The sequence below is a fragment of the Malurus melanocephalus genome, unplaced genomic scaffold (assembly GCF_030028575.1).
Source record: "Malurus melanocephalus ecotype Western Australia unplaced genomic scaffold, MMel_1.1 scaffold_7, whole genome shotgun sequence".
Lineage (NCBI taxonomy): Eukaryota > Metazoa > Chordata > Aves > Passeriformes > Maluridae > Malurus > Malurus melanocephalus.
The window spans coordinates 2,460,671-2,478,841 of NW_026623239.1; the positions used below are offsets into that span (position 1 = coordinate 2,460,671).

Here is an 18,171-nt window from a genome sequence, read left to right on the forward strand (position 1 = left end):
GAAAAAAGGGAATGCAGCTTGTCTTCACAGGATAAAGGAAAAGAATGCTGAGTCTTTTTACTCAGAAGTACAGGAACATCTCCCAAATGTCACTAGCTCAAACCTAGCTTCACATAGCTGCACCTTTTACAGTCAGCTTTCCCTTTTCCTCACCCCTTGCCTCCAGCGTCTTTGCTAGAACAGAATCTCTTATTCCAAATACGGCAAAGATAAAATGGGTATTTCTTTCAATCCTTCAAGAACTGYTCAGTAACAAAAGCTAAGACACTCACAGACTCAAAGGACAAAACAAAATAAAGGTCAAACTCATTCTGTTCTTTTCTGAACACCTTTAATAGATTTTTTTTAAATTCAGAAATTAAGAAATTAAAACTTTAATGTGTTTGGAGACTCATTACATGCCCTGTGTCTAGAGAAATCAAACTGATCTGGTAAATCAATACAACAAAGTCTAAGAATATTTGCTATGTTTCTGAAATTCACGGAACTATAGGAATGTGATGGAATGTAATGGAATGACACACAGCCCCTACTAATAAAGGAAAGCTCACAATAATTTTTTTTTCTATTTATTTTTGACTTCTCTACTGAAAAATCCTTTTGATTTTCCTGCTTCCCAAGCACAACTTAAAATCACCCATATGAATTCCATTTTATTCATCTTTATTTTTTCCTCCTGTGGTTTGCATTCATTCTCCTTGTTCCCCTTGTTATGGTCACTTCCATTCTGCATTCTTATCTTTACAATTTCCCTTTTGGTAGTTCAATCACATTTTCACTTGCTCTCAGTCTCCTGCCTAATCCATAATCTTCTTTTATCTCCTCTATTTTTAATTCTCCTCTTTACTAGGAGTATGATCGTATTACATTTGTCCCAGTCTGTTCTCCTTTCTCTTCTGCCCTACCTTGATTCTTTCATTTTCATCTGTTCAGTGCTCCTTCCTCACCTCTCTAAATATACCTCCTGATGTATTTGCCATCCTACCAGATCTGATGCTTACAGACAAACCTGTGAACTGGACATCTGCAACCATATCTTAATTTAATACTGGGCTAAACTTAAAAATATCTCAAAAGGAAATCCAGGATGGCAGCAAGAAAAGATTTGTGATACCTTCTTTTGATCTTCGTACTCGTCTTTGCAAAAGAACGAGGTTCAGAGAGGCCTCAGAAGGAACATGACATGGGAAGGGTCTGTGTAAGACTGAATCCTGGGATCTGTGAGCCTCACAAGCATCCAAGGAACCACCCACTTGGTTACCTTCTCTACAATGGCAGTACATAACTCAAAGATGGCACTTCAAGTTCAAAGACACACACACAAGAACCTTTGTGGATTTCAGTCAGAACTTACGCCGTCTGTCCTTGCAATCAACTGTTCATTAGGCCAGAAGCAGAGCACCTAACTGGTTTCACTCTTCTTGGAACCCATCACCTGTAGGAAACGGTCTAAGACAAGCAGGAGCTACTACAGCTTCAGGAATTCTCATGTTCTATCTCATCTTCCTTGGTACTCTGGCTCCCTGGATGTGAGCACTACCACATACTGTAGGCAGCTCTTTAGAAAGTCATCACATAGTGACATAAACAAATTCTACACTACTTCATATTACATATTGAGGAGGTTTTCCTTGACATATTTTGTGTATTTTTCAACATATTTGACACTATATAATCTCAGAAAATTATTCYCTATTGTCACCTGTTTTAGAAAACTACAACAGGTGAGATACGGAAAATTATAAATTTGGCTAAAATGGACTAATCCTAAAATAATATTTCTTAGTCTTGCTGCTTTATGAATTCAATTAAYCTAAAAGGTCCAAAAATTAGGGAGATGCAATGACCTGTACTCTTTTTCTTCTGTATAAATTATATGCAAACACATAGGTTTTAAACAAACTCATCTGTGCAAAGTCAAGTCCATGAAAGGAATTTATAGAACCACTTGCATGGATCTATTGTGTATTTATCTGTGCAACAAGAACAATTTTTGACCTTGTGCTTTCTCAGCCCTTTCTGAGATATGTTTGTCTCCAGTGCCTGATCAACAAACGTCATAATGCTTYTGATGAAAAAAACACAAGTTTCCAATCTGTAGCAAAATCTGAAAGGAGTCATATTTCAAACAGTTTTRAGTTTTACTGAAATGTCAAAGGACTCAAATTTTCAATCTTGCAGCAGATTTCCTCTCCTAGAAAGTAGTCTGTACCTAGATCTTCCCAGCTATGTGGTTATGAAAATGTATTTAGGACTCCACAGAACATGAAGGAAAAATCTGAATCAAATGAGAATTCCAATGCATTTGATGATGGTGTAATGGTCAGAGAAGATGCCAGTGATGACAGTTGAACGTCCCTTTGCCTTCCCAGCCCCCTTCATATATTCTCAGGCATAGGATGACAAAGGGAAGTCCACGGGTCACATGAACAGATATTGCTGACATATCACACTGTCTAAACTACCTTCTCTATCCAAAAAAATCACTCAACTTTATCCATCAATTCCTTACTCGGAGGTAWTTTTTTCTCCCATGCCTGCCAAAACTCAACTACATTAACAAATTCCAGAAAGAAAAAAGACCAAATACAGGGACACAGGTTCCAATGCCTATGGTCTGCCTGTTTTTCAAACAGCACATAGTGGAGTTAGAGCAAACCTTCAGCATCAAACAGCATCTTTAAAACTAGAATAATTGCAGCATGATAATGAATAGTAAAATTCCACATTAGGCCCTCTGTGGTCTAGGAGACCATTCTTCCAGAAATGCACTGCTCAAAAGAAGAGTAAGAGTTTCACAAGGTGGACCTGCACAACCTAAGGATTTGGTGTGGTCATCATTCYAAGAAATACCAACATGCCTTGGTGTGTAGGAACTGACCTAGCAGTCTAAACAGGTTCTTGTAAGCTTCAAAAAGAGTGTAATGGTTAAAAGATTTATTGAAGACTAAAAGGTTTATAAAATATACAAAAYAAAAAAAAATTACTTCAGGGTTTTGTTTTTTTTTTTGAAGGGGTCTATTTCCAATTAAACACGTATTGCCTTTACATCCTCTGGTTCAATATTCTGGTTTCAAACATGTTTTAGGTTACATACCCACATTTTTACATTATTATTTCTGGCTCTCCTGGAAATGGAATTGTTAAAAAGGGCTCTTTTTTTTTTTTCCCCTACACATAGCTCTTTCTGAAGAAGAAGGTGGTAGCTAATTTTATGAAGAGAAAAGCGTTTTCAATAGCTGAAAAAGTCTTCCCTCCTCGTCAGCACAGGCTGGACTCCTGCTGGCTAGGTGACATTATACATGCTTGTTATCCTCATTCCTCATCATAGTGAAGTCCTTKTGCCTCATTTCATTCTTTTCACCTGCCTCCTTCCTTCTCTGAGGTTAGGTCTCATACTGTAAAATGTCAGAAATCTAACAAGTAAGAGAACATATTTTAAATCATTAGAGGATACATTAGATCTTTTTACATTTTAATCTATGATTGTAGCTGTTAACTCCAATTTGAACACCACTGCCTCCCTGACTGGACTCTGCCTATTTCCAAAGCAAATTTTAAGAATGCAAAATCTCTGTCAGATAATTACAGAGAACAGAAAATCCTGGCAGTATTCTGACCAAGATTTTAGTATTTCAACAGATTAAGCCTTTAATATAATTAAAATATCTAGATTTTAAAATAAAATGTCATCAGCACGTGGTCAGTATATTTTCAAGGCCATTTGACAKGTATGCAAATATCACACAAAGTTTATTTATTCTGCTCTTTAATCATTACACTAGTGTTTCCTGAMAGATTTCATTCTAAGACATGCTGAACACAAATTTTATTACTGGCAGATATGTGGTACAAGACATGAAATGCACATGAGAGACAGAAAATGATTGTGTGTCTCCCCAAATGGTTATGCATACACAAGAACATGCTGTGAGCGCATGCCATGCTATGTGTCATGTCCAGATTATGATTCTGCTGACAAAATCTTCTTTTGAAGAAAAACTTACAACACTGTAATTAATTCGTAACACCTTTCATACAAATTAAAAGCTTTCATACAGGTTATGTGCAATGATCATGATATGTATAAATAATTTGTGTCCATGTCTTGCTCCTCTGCTCCAGTAAGAGCATTCTTGTGATGCAGGTGCTTGGCAATCATTCTGTAAGCTCTTTAGGGACTTGAGAGTATTTCATCCAGCAGTAACAATTCATTTAATAGCAACAACTCTATCACGTGAAAGGAAGGTCATCTTAGAGCAAACAGAAGGAATGAACTGCATTTTATAAAATGCAAACATTAGTGTGGAGCCAAAAGGGAAATGCTTTAGGTTGGATTCTTGAAGATTCTGCAAGTGCTGCTAAAGGCCCTTTTTATGCAATATCAAGGAATTCTAGACCATACTTGTTAATGAGAAAGCATTGTTCTGTCTAATTACAAAATGAGTGAAACCCACGGCGTGTCAACCCATTGGAGTGACTTCGTCTGAAAATGATTAACAATCCTCAGATCAAATGTATTAGCTGAATTGCTATGTTGGGAATTACTCTAATCTAACCATCCGTGGAGTAACAGGAATGAATATTTTATGACTTGTAACTTCCAACGCACATTTTGTAGACAGATTTCTTTTATAATTCTGGTTCAAGGCACGACTGATGTGCCTTACTCAGCAACGTTCGGCAGCAATGGTTAAKGAAGTACACCCTAGCAAATGACCAGGCCATACACTTTGGAAAAGTAGTTTGTTAGTGTCTAGGAGTGTTGCAATAGGTCATCCCTAATAATTACATGCTTTGTTTATTTCCTGTCTCTATCTATAGATTACATCATATGTTTGCTGACACATTAAGTTCTGTATTGACCACTATTTTCACAGCATGTGGAAAAAMAGACTAGCTGCACTTTCACATCTTGAGGGATCATAAGATATCCATTGATTTTGAATCCAGTGACAACACTGGCAAAAATTGCTCTGACTCTTTTTTTTTTTTCTTTTCCCCAAACAGTACTTTTGGAAACATTTCTTTGAACCATTGTGACCCACTGGAAAGGAGGTCTAAGCATACAATATTTTGGAAAAAGCAGTTGCAGAAAAATTTACACTGTACTGAAGACTTCCCGGGCATCAGGGCATCAGGAAAGGAGAAAAACAAAAGRGAATATTCCTTCTGAATAAAATTGAGCATTGAAACATAACAATTCTGAATGACTTAAAACAAGGAATACCGTAGATGAGATGAGCTTGAGGGATGCACAAGAACTTTAGAAAAAGAACAATTAAATGCTAGGCCTACAATATCATGGCAGACTATCTCTTGAGGMTGAATGCCTAATGACTTTTGGTTATTGTTATAAAGATAAACAATTAGAAATTGTTTGTAAACTGAAGTTATTTTAGGTCTCAAAATAATAAGGACTTTTAGGATTTTTAGGAAAATCAAGTCCAAACTCAAAAGATCTCACACAAATTGCAGTTTTCCTGTCTTCATTCTTGAAAAAGGTAAACTTCCTGTCTTCAAACTTGAAAAAATCCCAGCAAGGTAAATTACGGCTGTTCAGAGTAAAACATCTTTTGYTCTAATCAAATAACCATAACCTTCTGTCATGGACTCAGGGCTACATGTACCTGAGCTGAACCTGAAGCATTGAATTCAGGTTTGGGATGTCTGTGAAGGATGAGGAGAAACCTGGCAGGCACCCAGAGGAAAGGTGCAAAGGTCAATCATGGTCTTTTGAAAAGCAATCTAAGGTGTTAYCCATTACCTGCTCTACAACCCTCTGCAATGGTGTTAAAAAGGTGTCAGAGSCATATTTTTCTTAATAGAGTGAGGTCCTCTGAAGTAAAAATGTCCAAAATCAGCAATTTGTGAGTATAAGATAACACACAGGTTATAGGGTTGGGGAAAGTTTCTCAGCCTTTTGCTGGAGACTTATGGATGGTTGAATATTAATTATTGGAGGTTACAGGCTATATGAAGCTACAAACTTGCTCAGCACTGGAAATTGTCCTCTTTGAGAAGAGACTCAGACTGAGGGCAGAGCTGTGCTCTTGTCTGTGTGCAACCTCTCTGTCTACAAACAGTTGTGAACTGTCCTGTGTTCAAGACAATGAGACAGAGTTTAGTCTTTTGAGCACTTCCAGAAGCAGAGACTCAGAAATCAGTGAAGTGGCAGTGGTGGGTTACATCAGCCTGACATGCCACAGATCCCTCCCAGCCACGGAATGGTGTAAGAAGAGAATCAGGCATGGAAACACAACTTCCCTCCACTTACTGCATCTCTAAAAAATCACCCCTTTTGAGCTGGGACATTTAATTATGTCAAAAATCTCTATACCCTTGCTGTGAGAATCTTCCGCTCATTAATGCAATACTTTTGTACTATGGTGGACTCCATATTTCAGTGTAAAAACTTTTACATGAACTATCAAATTAAGCATATCATGCTTAAAAATAAACACTATAGCAGGGAGAGTTTCAGTGCACATCTTCAAGTGATCTCCTTGCCTTGAAAATTCTGCAAGAAGTTCGGGACCCAAATGTTTGTGTGAAGTGGAAAACAGAAACATTTCTGATCAGATCACTCCTTTCCATCTCACAACACTGTCAGAAAAGTTCTTGTTACTTTCAACATTTCACAACACAAAACAATGCACTTTGAAACTCCAGGACTTTGAGACAACCTGTGGTTGTGTTAAAATAGTCTTCATTTGTGAAAATAAGAAAAGCCTGCTCTGAGCATTAAAGCATCAAMTAGAGCTCCAGGTAATTGCACAACTCAGTGACTCTGTGCTGAACCTGCAGGCTCAGGGTTACAAATGTCATCCTCTGCTTGTCTGAAGAGCATTTTTAAATTCCTGAGTATTTGCTGAGGACAAAATAAGAGCAGTGCAAGTGGTAAAACCTAAAATGTGGTGGAAAACAGAATATCCAATAAAATATTTTCTCTAGTGTTTAAAAGGGGCATAAATTGAGATTCTTCTTMTTATTATTCTTATTATTCTTGTTCTTATTCTTATTTAACAGTACACTTATTCAAGGAATTAGATACTGCTGAATGACTGATAATGATGCCATATTAGGAACCAAAACAGCTGAGACTTTCAGAATTATATGACATATTTAATGACCCAGTTTAGCATTAAATTTTATAAAAGAGGCTGCCATTGTCCCAGTCTATTTGAAGAAAATGCCATTTTTTGTGTCTTTAGTATGTGAGAACAAGTTTGAAGCTGCCCTTTGTGAACAGTATATGACCTCAGATATCAGAAAAGCTCTCACTGCATGGAGAAAGACAAAGTTAAAGCAATGGAAAGTAAGTATGAAGAAATGACAAACTTAACATGTACAACTCAGGCAGGCTTAAAAATAAGAATAAAATCTACTTTCAGCACTATTGTCCATGGACAGGCTGTAAAATAAAAAGTTACCAATCGTTTACTAGCTTTTTGATATTTTCTTTTTTTGATGATTAACAAAAAATTGCACCTTTTCTTGACTTCTCAGAGAAGAGAAATGTGATGCTGTCCATGTCTTCCCCCACTCCACACACTTACAACTCGAATATGGCAAGAGAAGACCTACATGCTCGGCTGCACAGACTCCCATTTGGATAAAAATCCCTTGGCAGCAATGCCCTGCCATGCGCAGGATGGAGGACCTACATTGCTCTGCTATAAATAAGGGTAAGGGAAAGTATCAAAGTGGCCATCTGCTTGGCTGACCCAACAAGGCAGGTGGTCTTGTCATCCATATGGTCAACTTCCTATTAACTACAGGGTGGACAGGACTCAGTCACCTTCTTTTAAAACAGAAAAACAAAACATGTCAGAAACATCCTGCATGTCACTGAACCAAGATGTGCAAATCTTACTGGCAGGCTTATTTTTCAATAATTTTTCACATCTCTATTTTGAAGAAGTGCTGTGAGATCCAAGTGTCTTTGTGTTCATAAGAGTGAGAGGGAGTGAGTGATTACATGAGAGAGAATCTCTGTCACGGACAAAAGTGAAAAGGAAGACCCCTACTCCTGTGTGTGTAGGAGTGCTGCAGAAAGAAACCAGAGAAGGGAAATCCTTAATTTTTTGTGGATATTTTAAGAAGTCAGGCATGCATTTGACTTGAGATACCAAAGGCTGGAGTTTCATCCATGAATCACTTTTCAAAAGAGAAGCCTCTTGACCAACCTGAATTAAGACAAATCTCTGTAAAGAGACTTATGTTTTAAGATAGGATTTTTCCATCAAAATGCTGTACTGTAAACTGCAAAAGCTCACATTTTTCCTCATAAATGCCTTCAAAATAATTTCTATTTATGCCACAGTTTTCTGTARTTTGATGACATGATATTTTCAAATGTGCTTTCTTGCTGCTGGTCAAGCTAGGATTATATTATAYTTTGTTCACCTGCTAAGGAAGCTCAAAGGTGTGCACCCACACCTTATGATGAACACATTTTGTGCCTGTCTACATAGAGCTCTCTGAGAAAAAGCAATATAACCCTGATWTCCTAAAAACAATATGTCTGCAGTGTGTGTAGTTCCTGCAGTGGTGTTGAAGGCTGTAAGTGGCACATAATTTTAATTTATGCAGAGATTATACTTATACAGAAAACTTTATCAAGCATGAAGAACATACTAATTTATGTTCACCTCATTGGGCCTGCCTGTAACTCCTTGTCATCTGATGTCTGAGAGCTAAATGCTTTTCCTAGCCTCATTCCAGTTTTATGTGCCTATGTCACTAMAAGTTTCACCATTCCTCAAAATTACTGTTTTAAGAGTTATTAGCAGAAGGACTGTGCATACGATAATTTCTGAAAAACCAGATCTGTTCTCATTCCTAAAGAAATTTCATGGAGGTACAACAGTGCTTTTTGTTTGAGAGATCAAAAATAGTATTGAAATTATATCCCCATCTCAAAGCATGAGTACACTACAAAAATAAAAATACTAGTATTGGGACACCGTATTTTATTTTATCCAAACAGAAATACTTCCTTAGGTTACTATCTTTTATTTTATGTAGGAAATTTGTACATGAAAAGAAAAAACATAACTTAAGAGAAAAACTGRGGCTTCAGTTTTCACATTCATGATCAGATGTGATATCACCAGGATTGTAAAGATGAAGTGAGAGGATCCCCTAACCCCATACTCAGCTTCCAGCTTTGGCTAACAACAGCTGCCTAGGAGAAACTAATAAATACAGGGCAAAAGTATAGAAGCATTTCTATGGAACTATAATATCATGGCTCTTCAACCTGCAAAATATTTAAAATAAAAACTCTCCCTTACTTTTTGTCACCCTTTTCCTTAACTGTACTAATTCTACCCTATTCTTTATGGAATGAAGGAGAACCTAACTGTACAAGTTCTAAGGAAGTGAGTCTACCACAGACCTAAGCGGAATCTGAACCTTGACAAATACTATTTGAAACCTACCAGAACMAAATCCATCTATTTGCACCGTGCCTTTTTCCACTGCACTCTAAAACAAAATTTTATTATCTTTGTTCATCATTATTTAGTTCGTGCTCACCATAGACAGTAGAACTACTCCCTCAAAAATGCAGAATTAGTGCTTCTTTATGCTGAGTGTTTTTTATGTAATTGCAATTATAAAGCAATACAATCAACATGTTACTCACTTGTATTTATCTTCTGAAGTGAAATGTGCTTTTCCAGGTGTCTACGAAGCTTTACCTCTGCTCCATATTTACCAGTAGTACCATTGTCAGCCAAAATAAAATGAGAATGCATGCTGTTGAGCACTGTTAACTTGCTCATGGGATTGGACATCGTCTGGTATGGTCGGACCACCTGCATTTAAGAGACAGAGGAAAAAGAAGGTACACTAAACAGAAAAGAGTCTCTGAACTATATCAGGTACAAGATATGAGCTGACAAGATGAAACAAAAGAAAAAATGAAAATTGAAGTCCTGCAYTTGAGCTTTATTGTCTTTTATGTGTAAAGTAAAAAATTATCTTAACATTGCCCTTTTAGACAYAGACATGGCTTGAAGCATTTTCCGTGGTAAATCTGTTTTGTTAGCATCAATGTCCACTGTTTCCTTCTAAAGTCCAGCTAATGGTCAGCGCTCCAAAGGTCTGGGTGACTACACAGACACCCTGCATACCCTGTCTGCTGCTGACTCTCAAGAGCCCTGCTGTAAACTCTTACCTTGCTCTGATCAAAATCTTTGATTCTTCCTTCACAAACCCCACCCAGCATCTTGCCTCCAGTTTTGGCTCATTCAGAGCYACCAGCACTGGAGGCACTACAGACACATCAACACAGGGGAGTTCTGCTCTTAGAGCGGTGTACACATGACATTACTCCACATTTTCAATTTTCTTGCAAAAAAACTATTGGTCCACTGATAGCATTAGTGAAAAGACAGTAGTTTGTATTCACAACAGCTTTAGAAAGTTTCTCTTCAGTGGGGAATTTGCTACAGTTCCTTTGGTTTRATTCCATCAGGAGAAACTGTGCAGTAGACTGAGTAAATTGCCACAGTTATCCCACGCAGAGTCACCAGACAGACCAAATAATAGCCCTGGGCCACATTTGGCTGTCAGCTATTTAGGTGGGTCTATATTGACATAAGTAAGACTGGACTAACATGGCAAAAGAACTGGTGTTGTGTCAGGGCATCCTGGCTGATACTTCAAAGATTTTCTAGCAATGCTATTTCCTGCCTTTCTTGTCTATGTCTTGTCTTTTTGGAGAGACAAAATTGAAAATCTGTAAAATGAAGTTCAAGCTGAAGAAATACTGTAATGACTTGTTGGAAACTCAGCTGGGCTATCCTTCATCTGCAAGGAATTTTCTACAGAATTCTGACATTGCTGATTCTTCAGGTCTTGTGCTTTTAATGAACAAATATGTGCACTCAAAATTTGACATAAATGTTTCCAGACAGAAATATAAGTTATTGATTTATTCCTAAGCTTTTCTCCCTCTATAGTTCTAAAGAGATCCTGAGACATAATTCTTTAAAAGTAATAAATGTTAGTAATTCCTTAGCCAGAGATCTCTCTATGAACATTATTTTCACTTGTGAATCAAACAAAATCAATCTAAAACAGTGCAGATCTTTTAAACTGACACYCACTCCATCTCTCTCAACAAATGGACACCAGCAGGGTCTGATAGCAGAGGAATCCCTTGAGATGCCTGTTTATTGTATGATTACAGGCTGCTGTGCMGGCGATTTCACTGACAGCTAGTGGTTTGCTCCTGAGAGTCACAGCTCAAAACTTTCTGTGACAGCTTGATCTGCACTTCTAATGAGCTGCAGTACCAAAGCCTTMACACATTGACTCAGTAATGCTACTGCAGGGCAGATTAGAGGGCTCYGCTTTTGTTCTGTGCTTTGTTACAAGGTGAATCATATTATTAATAAATTTTACGGATGTGGAARTTTACTACAATTGTTTTGATCACAGCAAGCATAATTCAACAGCTGAATTTTGTTTAACAATAAAATTTCTCAAACCACACTGTCAGACACTTCCTGATAAAAGGATAAGCAAAATCTTCAGRAAGGCAAGAAAATCCTAGGCTTTGAGGCTGTTTCCTTGAGGTTACTTGCTTTTCCACAATACCCAGCAGAGTTTTGATTTCTGACTCTTGCAGTTTCCGTTCCTTTGTTCTGTTCAACCTCTTGCACTTTACAGGCAAATTAAATGGTTGGAAAATGCTTTGACTTCTCATCCTCTTTCCACATACATGGAATCATGTAACAGTTGGGCTGGAAGTGACCTTAAAGATCACCAAGTTCCAAACCCCCTGCCATGGGAAGGGATACATTCCACTAGACCAGATTGCTCCAAGTCCCATCCAACCTTGCACAGAGAATAGGGAATAATGTCCCATGACATCTTCCTCTGGTGAGATGAAAGGAGTAATTTATGCTCAAGACAGCCCCTCCAAATACAATTTAATGAATGTGACAGCAGCCATGCTGTGAAGCAGTTCTCATGCTGCATGGGCTGAGGGCATTTTGTCAATAAGTGAAGGGSAGGGCTGACCCCAGCCCTTGCCTTTGCACCATGAGGTGGCAGCAAACTTGAATGAAAAGCATTGTTGTTGTGCTCAATAGTCCCTGGGGGCACACGACACTCAGCATAGGCACAGCACCTGAAAAATCCCTCAGGGTAACTCACCACGACAAGGAGCATGCAAGTGCCATGTGAACCCGTGCATGGATCTGAGCAGTCTATGTGGAGGAAAAGAACTTTAGACAGTGTGCTCAAAGTAGTGATGAAAACAGGAAGAGATGCCTGCTTTGCTTCTCCAAGAGTAGCAGCTGTTGCCCAAATCACACCATGTCTGCTCTGGGGCACATCAGGGAACAGAGCAGTTCCTGATTTAATTCAGAGGGTCCTGGAAGTATCATTGTCCCAATTCCCTGCATATGCTACAAATATCCCAGTCCTTATCTTTGTCCCAGGTTGTCTGCTGAGGTGGCTTGGAATTAAACCCAAATGAGGAGTGAACAGACCCTGAAAGTAAATGACTCCTGCAATGAGTTTAGAAAGTGTACTCTTTTAGAAATGTGAAAAGCTCTGTTCATGTAGGAAGAAACTTGTTTATAATCACTGTTTTCTACAAGACTGAGCAAACCACTTTACTTTCTCAGTTCTATCAGAAAATATGGGGAAAGAAGGAAACTAACTCCCTTGTGTCCTTGATTTTTAAATTAGAATCTGAGAGTATTAAGAGTTGCACTATTTTCTCTATATTGCTTTTATAGTTCTGGAGTAAGACATGTCTCTTTAGGGGTCTTTAATCATCACAACAACAAACAGCAAACAGCAATAATATTTCCTTAAACTTGGTCAGCTTTCTTCATGGCTCTGAGGAAAGCCCCTGGGATTCCCAAAGGCTGATTTGGAAGGGCTGGAAAATATAAAGAAAACCCTCAGCTATGACTTCTGGATCCATCCAGGCCAGCCACGGGCTGAGGCTTTATCAGAGGAGCACCTCTGCMTGTGCCACAAGGAGCAGGGAGGTGGCCTGCGCAGGGGGACACGGGCAATGGGCACAGCTCGCCCTCTGCACCCTGCTGGCTCTCCAAATCCCATGGCCATGGCATTCTTCTGTGTCTGTCTGATGCTGGAAGGGTAAGTTTTGATAGCTCTTTAGTGCTGATCATAATTTAACTAGACACAGTGCATATAGGCAGAAACCCACATTGATGCCAGAGTTCAACAAGTCTTTTACTATTGGTTGACTTTTTTCCTCCCTGTATAATCCTTTGTGGCCTTTGTTTCTTGCTTAATGATGATTCATTTTACATGCTGATGGTACTATTTACATTTCYCGTTCTTGGTTCATTTCACAGCATTCACCTCTAATGAGCCAGTCAATATACCACACTTTGATTTTTAAAAAGCTTCCAAAACAGCTTCCTCACCAAATGCTTCTAAAGAAATTGCATGCTTTGAATAAGAGAAGACCTTTGAGGCGTAAGTAACTGAGGAAAGCTGGGGGGGAAGGGAGGGAAAACAGTGAGAAGGAAAAGCTAATTTTTGTAAAGACTTCTACTAAAAAGATTTAGTGGCAGAAATGGGCTACCTCAAGCTGTCTTATATTTTGTTGAACATAACTGTAAGGATTTGTGATTAATTAGAGGGTGAAAAGCTTAAAAATATCTCAATGGACAAAAGTCTTCATAAAGCAGCCTGATGAGGCAATAAAATGGAAGATGAAATTCGATATTGTAAGCATAAATCAACATGCCCATCAGAGATGGATRAAACCAGAAGTGCTTCAGCATTAAATCATTTATCAATATTTTTATAARGCTATTGGGGGCCAGAGGAAATTTTATTTTTTCTATCAAAGGTATATTTGGAAATATTTTTGTCCCCAGTGATGACCCTGTAATTGTAACCCTACTGATATAATTGTGTCTGTATTAAGACAGACTTTACCCAAAATAGTTTAGTTAACTTCTTATTAACCTTTTTTTCACTTTGACTGATCAGATTATTTCTTTATTTAATCAGAAAGTTTTTTCTTAAATTTTATTTTTAAAATAAAATTACCATACAGTTTCTTAGTTTCCTGTTAAATTGGAAGGATATTTAGAGGAAAKCACTGTTTAAAGAAATCAGAAATAAGGGGAGCTGTTCCAGTTGGCTGGAACACCTGGSAGATCAAGTTGTTTTCTCAGCTCTTTCTGCGAAAGAAGGCTCCAGATCCTTATTAACAGGTGGTGCCTATCTGAGAACAGGGATTTCCAAAAAGTGAAAATAAGTAAAAAAAGAACAGCAGTGTTCCAAAATTCATGCCTAATTTTACATGTTTTCTAGATCTTGTTCTCACAATGTTTCCAGAACTCCACTCCTAATCACTAAAGACTTTATTTGAAAACATTACACTTCTTTAAGAAGATTCAACTCATCTTCATGCTTAGCTTTTTCTGCTAATCATCTTCTGCACCTCAGAAGAGTTCATTAGTGACTCAGAATGACTGTGGCAAAGTCCCATCCTGCTTGTTTGTGTGGTATTAGAGCATAAACTCTAATATAGCTCCCCTAATAGCAATACTTTCATGGTGAATTGCAATGAACRCCAGTTGGATCACTTTTTTTCATACTCATTGTGACTCCTCTGACCTGATAACGTGAATCTTCTTCCCCCTCCCAGCTTGTTCATGGATACAGAATGTACAGAGGAGAATGGGTCAGACTAATGAAGACAGGAGAAAAGTTCTTTATGCAGATTGAAAACTGTATCTCTTCGACTCATAGTCACGGTTCTCAGAGAGATTTATTGGGATTGAAACTGAGGTGAGAAAAAGAATTGTTTCAGAAAAGCTTTAGGTAACAAATAACCAGTGTAGGTAAACTATTCATGTGTTCAAAATCAGGGGGCTTAATCTTTCTGTTTTATAGCATAGGTTGATACAGAATGATGTGAAAGAATGGAGAAACACTGGCCCTGTCCTTCAGAAGCTGATTGAAGGTGAATTATTTGAGGCCTGCTTTTATCTACAGTACTCAATAAGATCTTTCAAAATTGCATCAATAAAACCATATGGGAGGGAATATATTCCAAGGAGGACAATCTGCAGTTTTGGATTTAACCAATGCATCATAGTATTGTTTGAAAATAAATCAGATGTCAAGTATTTCAGTCACTGTTTTSTTAGGCACTTTTATAGGTGAAGGATGAATAGGATTCTAGGGATGAATCTTTGATACATTTTCAAGAATAACTTTTAATGAATTGTCCTTATRACTTATTTTTAAAGAACATACAGTGCAGGAATTTTTATTGTTGCCATGTCAAAACCCAGCATCAACCATAATGGAAAGCCCATGTATATATAAATTTTTTTTGCTGCAGACAATAATTCTAAGAGGAATTGCTAAATGAGGGATGGAGAGGACAGGAAAAATAACTGGAAGAYTTATAGATACTGGAGGTCATCTATGTCTACATAGGTCTTACATCTTTGCCAATCAGATCCTCTTGATTCTCCACAATCCCCCAGGGAGCTATACCGATGGTGCAGATCTTCCCTCGAGATTTTGAGGCATGATCTTTCAGGGCATCTCCAACATGCCGAATGACCCCTGGAAAAGAAACAGCATAAGACAAAAATTCATAATTATGTCTTCTTTGTTCATCATCATATGGATTATTTTTCAGGGAATACCTATGCCTATCCTGACAATTAAGTAAAKCTAAGAGCACATTCCTATTTATTATTATTAGAGTATTTTTGTGAACCCATTCTACTGAATCTCAAAATTACTAAATGAAGTAATAAAAAAAAAATACACAGCTCTGGAAACAAGAATGGAAATACTGACAGTTGACTGCGGCTTATTTCTCTGCACTTGTGCTCACATGTGCATGCAAGCATTTGTGTGTTTCCAAGCACAGAATGAAGCTTAGGAATTAATTGTGCTCCCCRCCCCCCACCAACTCTCCCAGAAGTGCAGCTTGTACACAAATGCTCCCATCAGGGATGGAAATGTGAAAACATCATTATGCTACTCTGTGATGAAGCTATTTTGCCCCTCTTTCCAAACAAACTCGGTCACCTGAGATAGCTTCCAGCAGAGTATTAGAACCCGCCCTGGGAATCAGTGAGAAAACAGAAATTAGTACAGAGAGAATGACTGCTCCTCAGCATTCTTTCAAGTACTCCTCACTTGCCCTGGACTAGCATTGGCAGTGTTTCAGTGGTGTCTCTGTGCAAAGGAGAAGTGTCATTCCTACTTCCTTTTAATAAAATAATTTTTAAAAATCTATTCATCAACAATTATATTTTAGGATGTGGYTGCACTGAAGCAGATCTGTGGGTTTGTGGCAGATGTTAGATCTGTTTCTCAGTTGCTGAGTTTCCTTCTTGTTCAAATTTCACTATTTCAAGATGACTGGATAGAAATTACGTCAGTCACACGACAGTTATGATTTTGGTTGTAGTTTTCTGAACTGGTAAATGACCCAGCTTAGAAAACTCCCCACAACCTAACAGGTCCTTTAAATCCTGCAGTCTAGTATTCCTCCTGTGGTGGAAAGGACAAAAAAAAAAACAAACCAACCCCCACCCTGTACCTGCAATCAGCTATGAATTAAGYTATGATCCAGCAGCTCAAAGCACTTAAACCAGAAAATCTGTCCAGATTACAAAAATTTCTATTATTTAGAATAATCACCTTTCAGCACAACAGGAATATTCAAACCAATGGTCACGTTTGTAGCCAGCTATGCGCTGTCTATCCCACATCATTGATTCTCAGGCGAACAGCAGTTTTTCAGGATTTTTAATTATAATTTTCCTTAAGAGAAACCCAATTAAAATTTAATCTTAAACAAAAGAGACTGTATTAAGAAATTATCCATTTTTATGATTTCAAAAATAATTTTCAGCTATGCAATTTGAAAACCTAGTCATGGAGTAATCAATTGCTTTGCTCCAGAAGTTCAAAACAACAATGAGGAGTTACTGATATTGCAAAATGGCTTCYGGAATTTTATGTTTTTAAAACAGCAGAGAGCCACTTGAACTATTGTTTTGCCTTGGTACTTTTTGATTACAGGAAAAACAATCATTTTAAATAGTATTTATAACTTTTCTGGTTCATTTGTATGGTTTTGGCATTAGCAATTATGATTTGAAAAATAGTAGGAAGCAGCTGTGCATTTGCCAAGTGTGTTATACTCTGTCCTTTTTTTAATAAAATTTCTGTTGCTTGATTTCTACATTTCCTGTGGTAATCCACTGCAATAAGTATACAACATGTACATTTTTCTAATGTACTTTTAACATAGAATTTACATCTGTCTTTGCTATCATCATGACAAGAGTATCTGACAACTAATATTATCACCACCACAGTGCACAGAYGACTGTTAATCTGATTTTATTCCTTATTCTGAAGAGATGTGGGACACATTACATTTGTGTTAGTCTTTCTATTCATCTAACACTCCAAAAGCTTTCTTTTCTCTTCTTTGCCTGTCAGTGTTCGAGAAGTGTTTGGACAACAGCCTCAGATCCACGGTGTGATTCCTGGGGCTGTCCCGTGCAGGGTCAGGAGCTGCACCCTTTGATCATTGTGGGTCACTTCCAATTCAGCACATTCTATGATTCTAGGCTACTTGTATTGCTGCTGTGATAAAACTGAATATTGTTTTTAATTTAATGTGCTCTGGAAATGAAGTCCAAGATACCTATTAAGCATTTATATATAACATGTAGGAGTTGATCCACAATGCAGTAAAATTAACACGATAGAATGATCACATTGTTTTCCAGAGACAGTAAGAAGATACACTCTTACTAAAGCAAAAAATTATGGCTTTGTTACTGCAGAAAATGAGAATGACATAAGAATTTGCAAGTTCATGTCCTAGCTCAAAATGTTCYCTAGCAGAACTTTTTGACTTTCCCCTGAATCTCTCCACTTTTCTGCCTCCTTCAGGGAGGATAACTGAGATGCCAGTGCCAAAACTTTTTGTCTGGGGATCTATGTTTTGCAGCTTATACCCAAAGCTTACATGCTGTCTACCAGCAGAGCTGGGCCAGCTGCTCTCTTGGATCACCAGGACAAGTGTCCGGTGAATTACAGATGCTCTGTGATTGGAAATGGCAGATCTCTCTCTTCCTGGAAATGCAATAGTGAAAAACTAGGTCA

At 37.8% G+C, this 18,171-nt stretch overlaps 1 protein-coding gene across 1 annotated transcript in view; it reads right to left on the bottom strand.

The window, feature by feature from the left end:
• Positions 1-18,171, bottom strand: part of TRPM3 (transient receptor potential cation channel subfamily M member 3) — a 252,210-nt gene that overhangs the window by 100,079 nt on the left and 133,960 nt on the right. Inside the window, exons 5-6 of the mRNA XM_057372497.1 lie at positions 15,473-15,597; positions 9,653-9,824 (exon numbers count right to left, since the gene is read on the bottom strand). Of these exons, the coding sequence (XP_057228480.1) occupies positions 9,653-9,824; positions 15,473-15,597 (297 nt within the window). The remainder of the gene's footprint in view (positions 1-9,652; positions 9,825-15,472; positions 15,598-18,171) is intronic.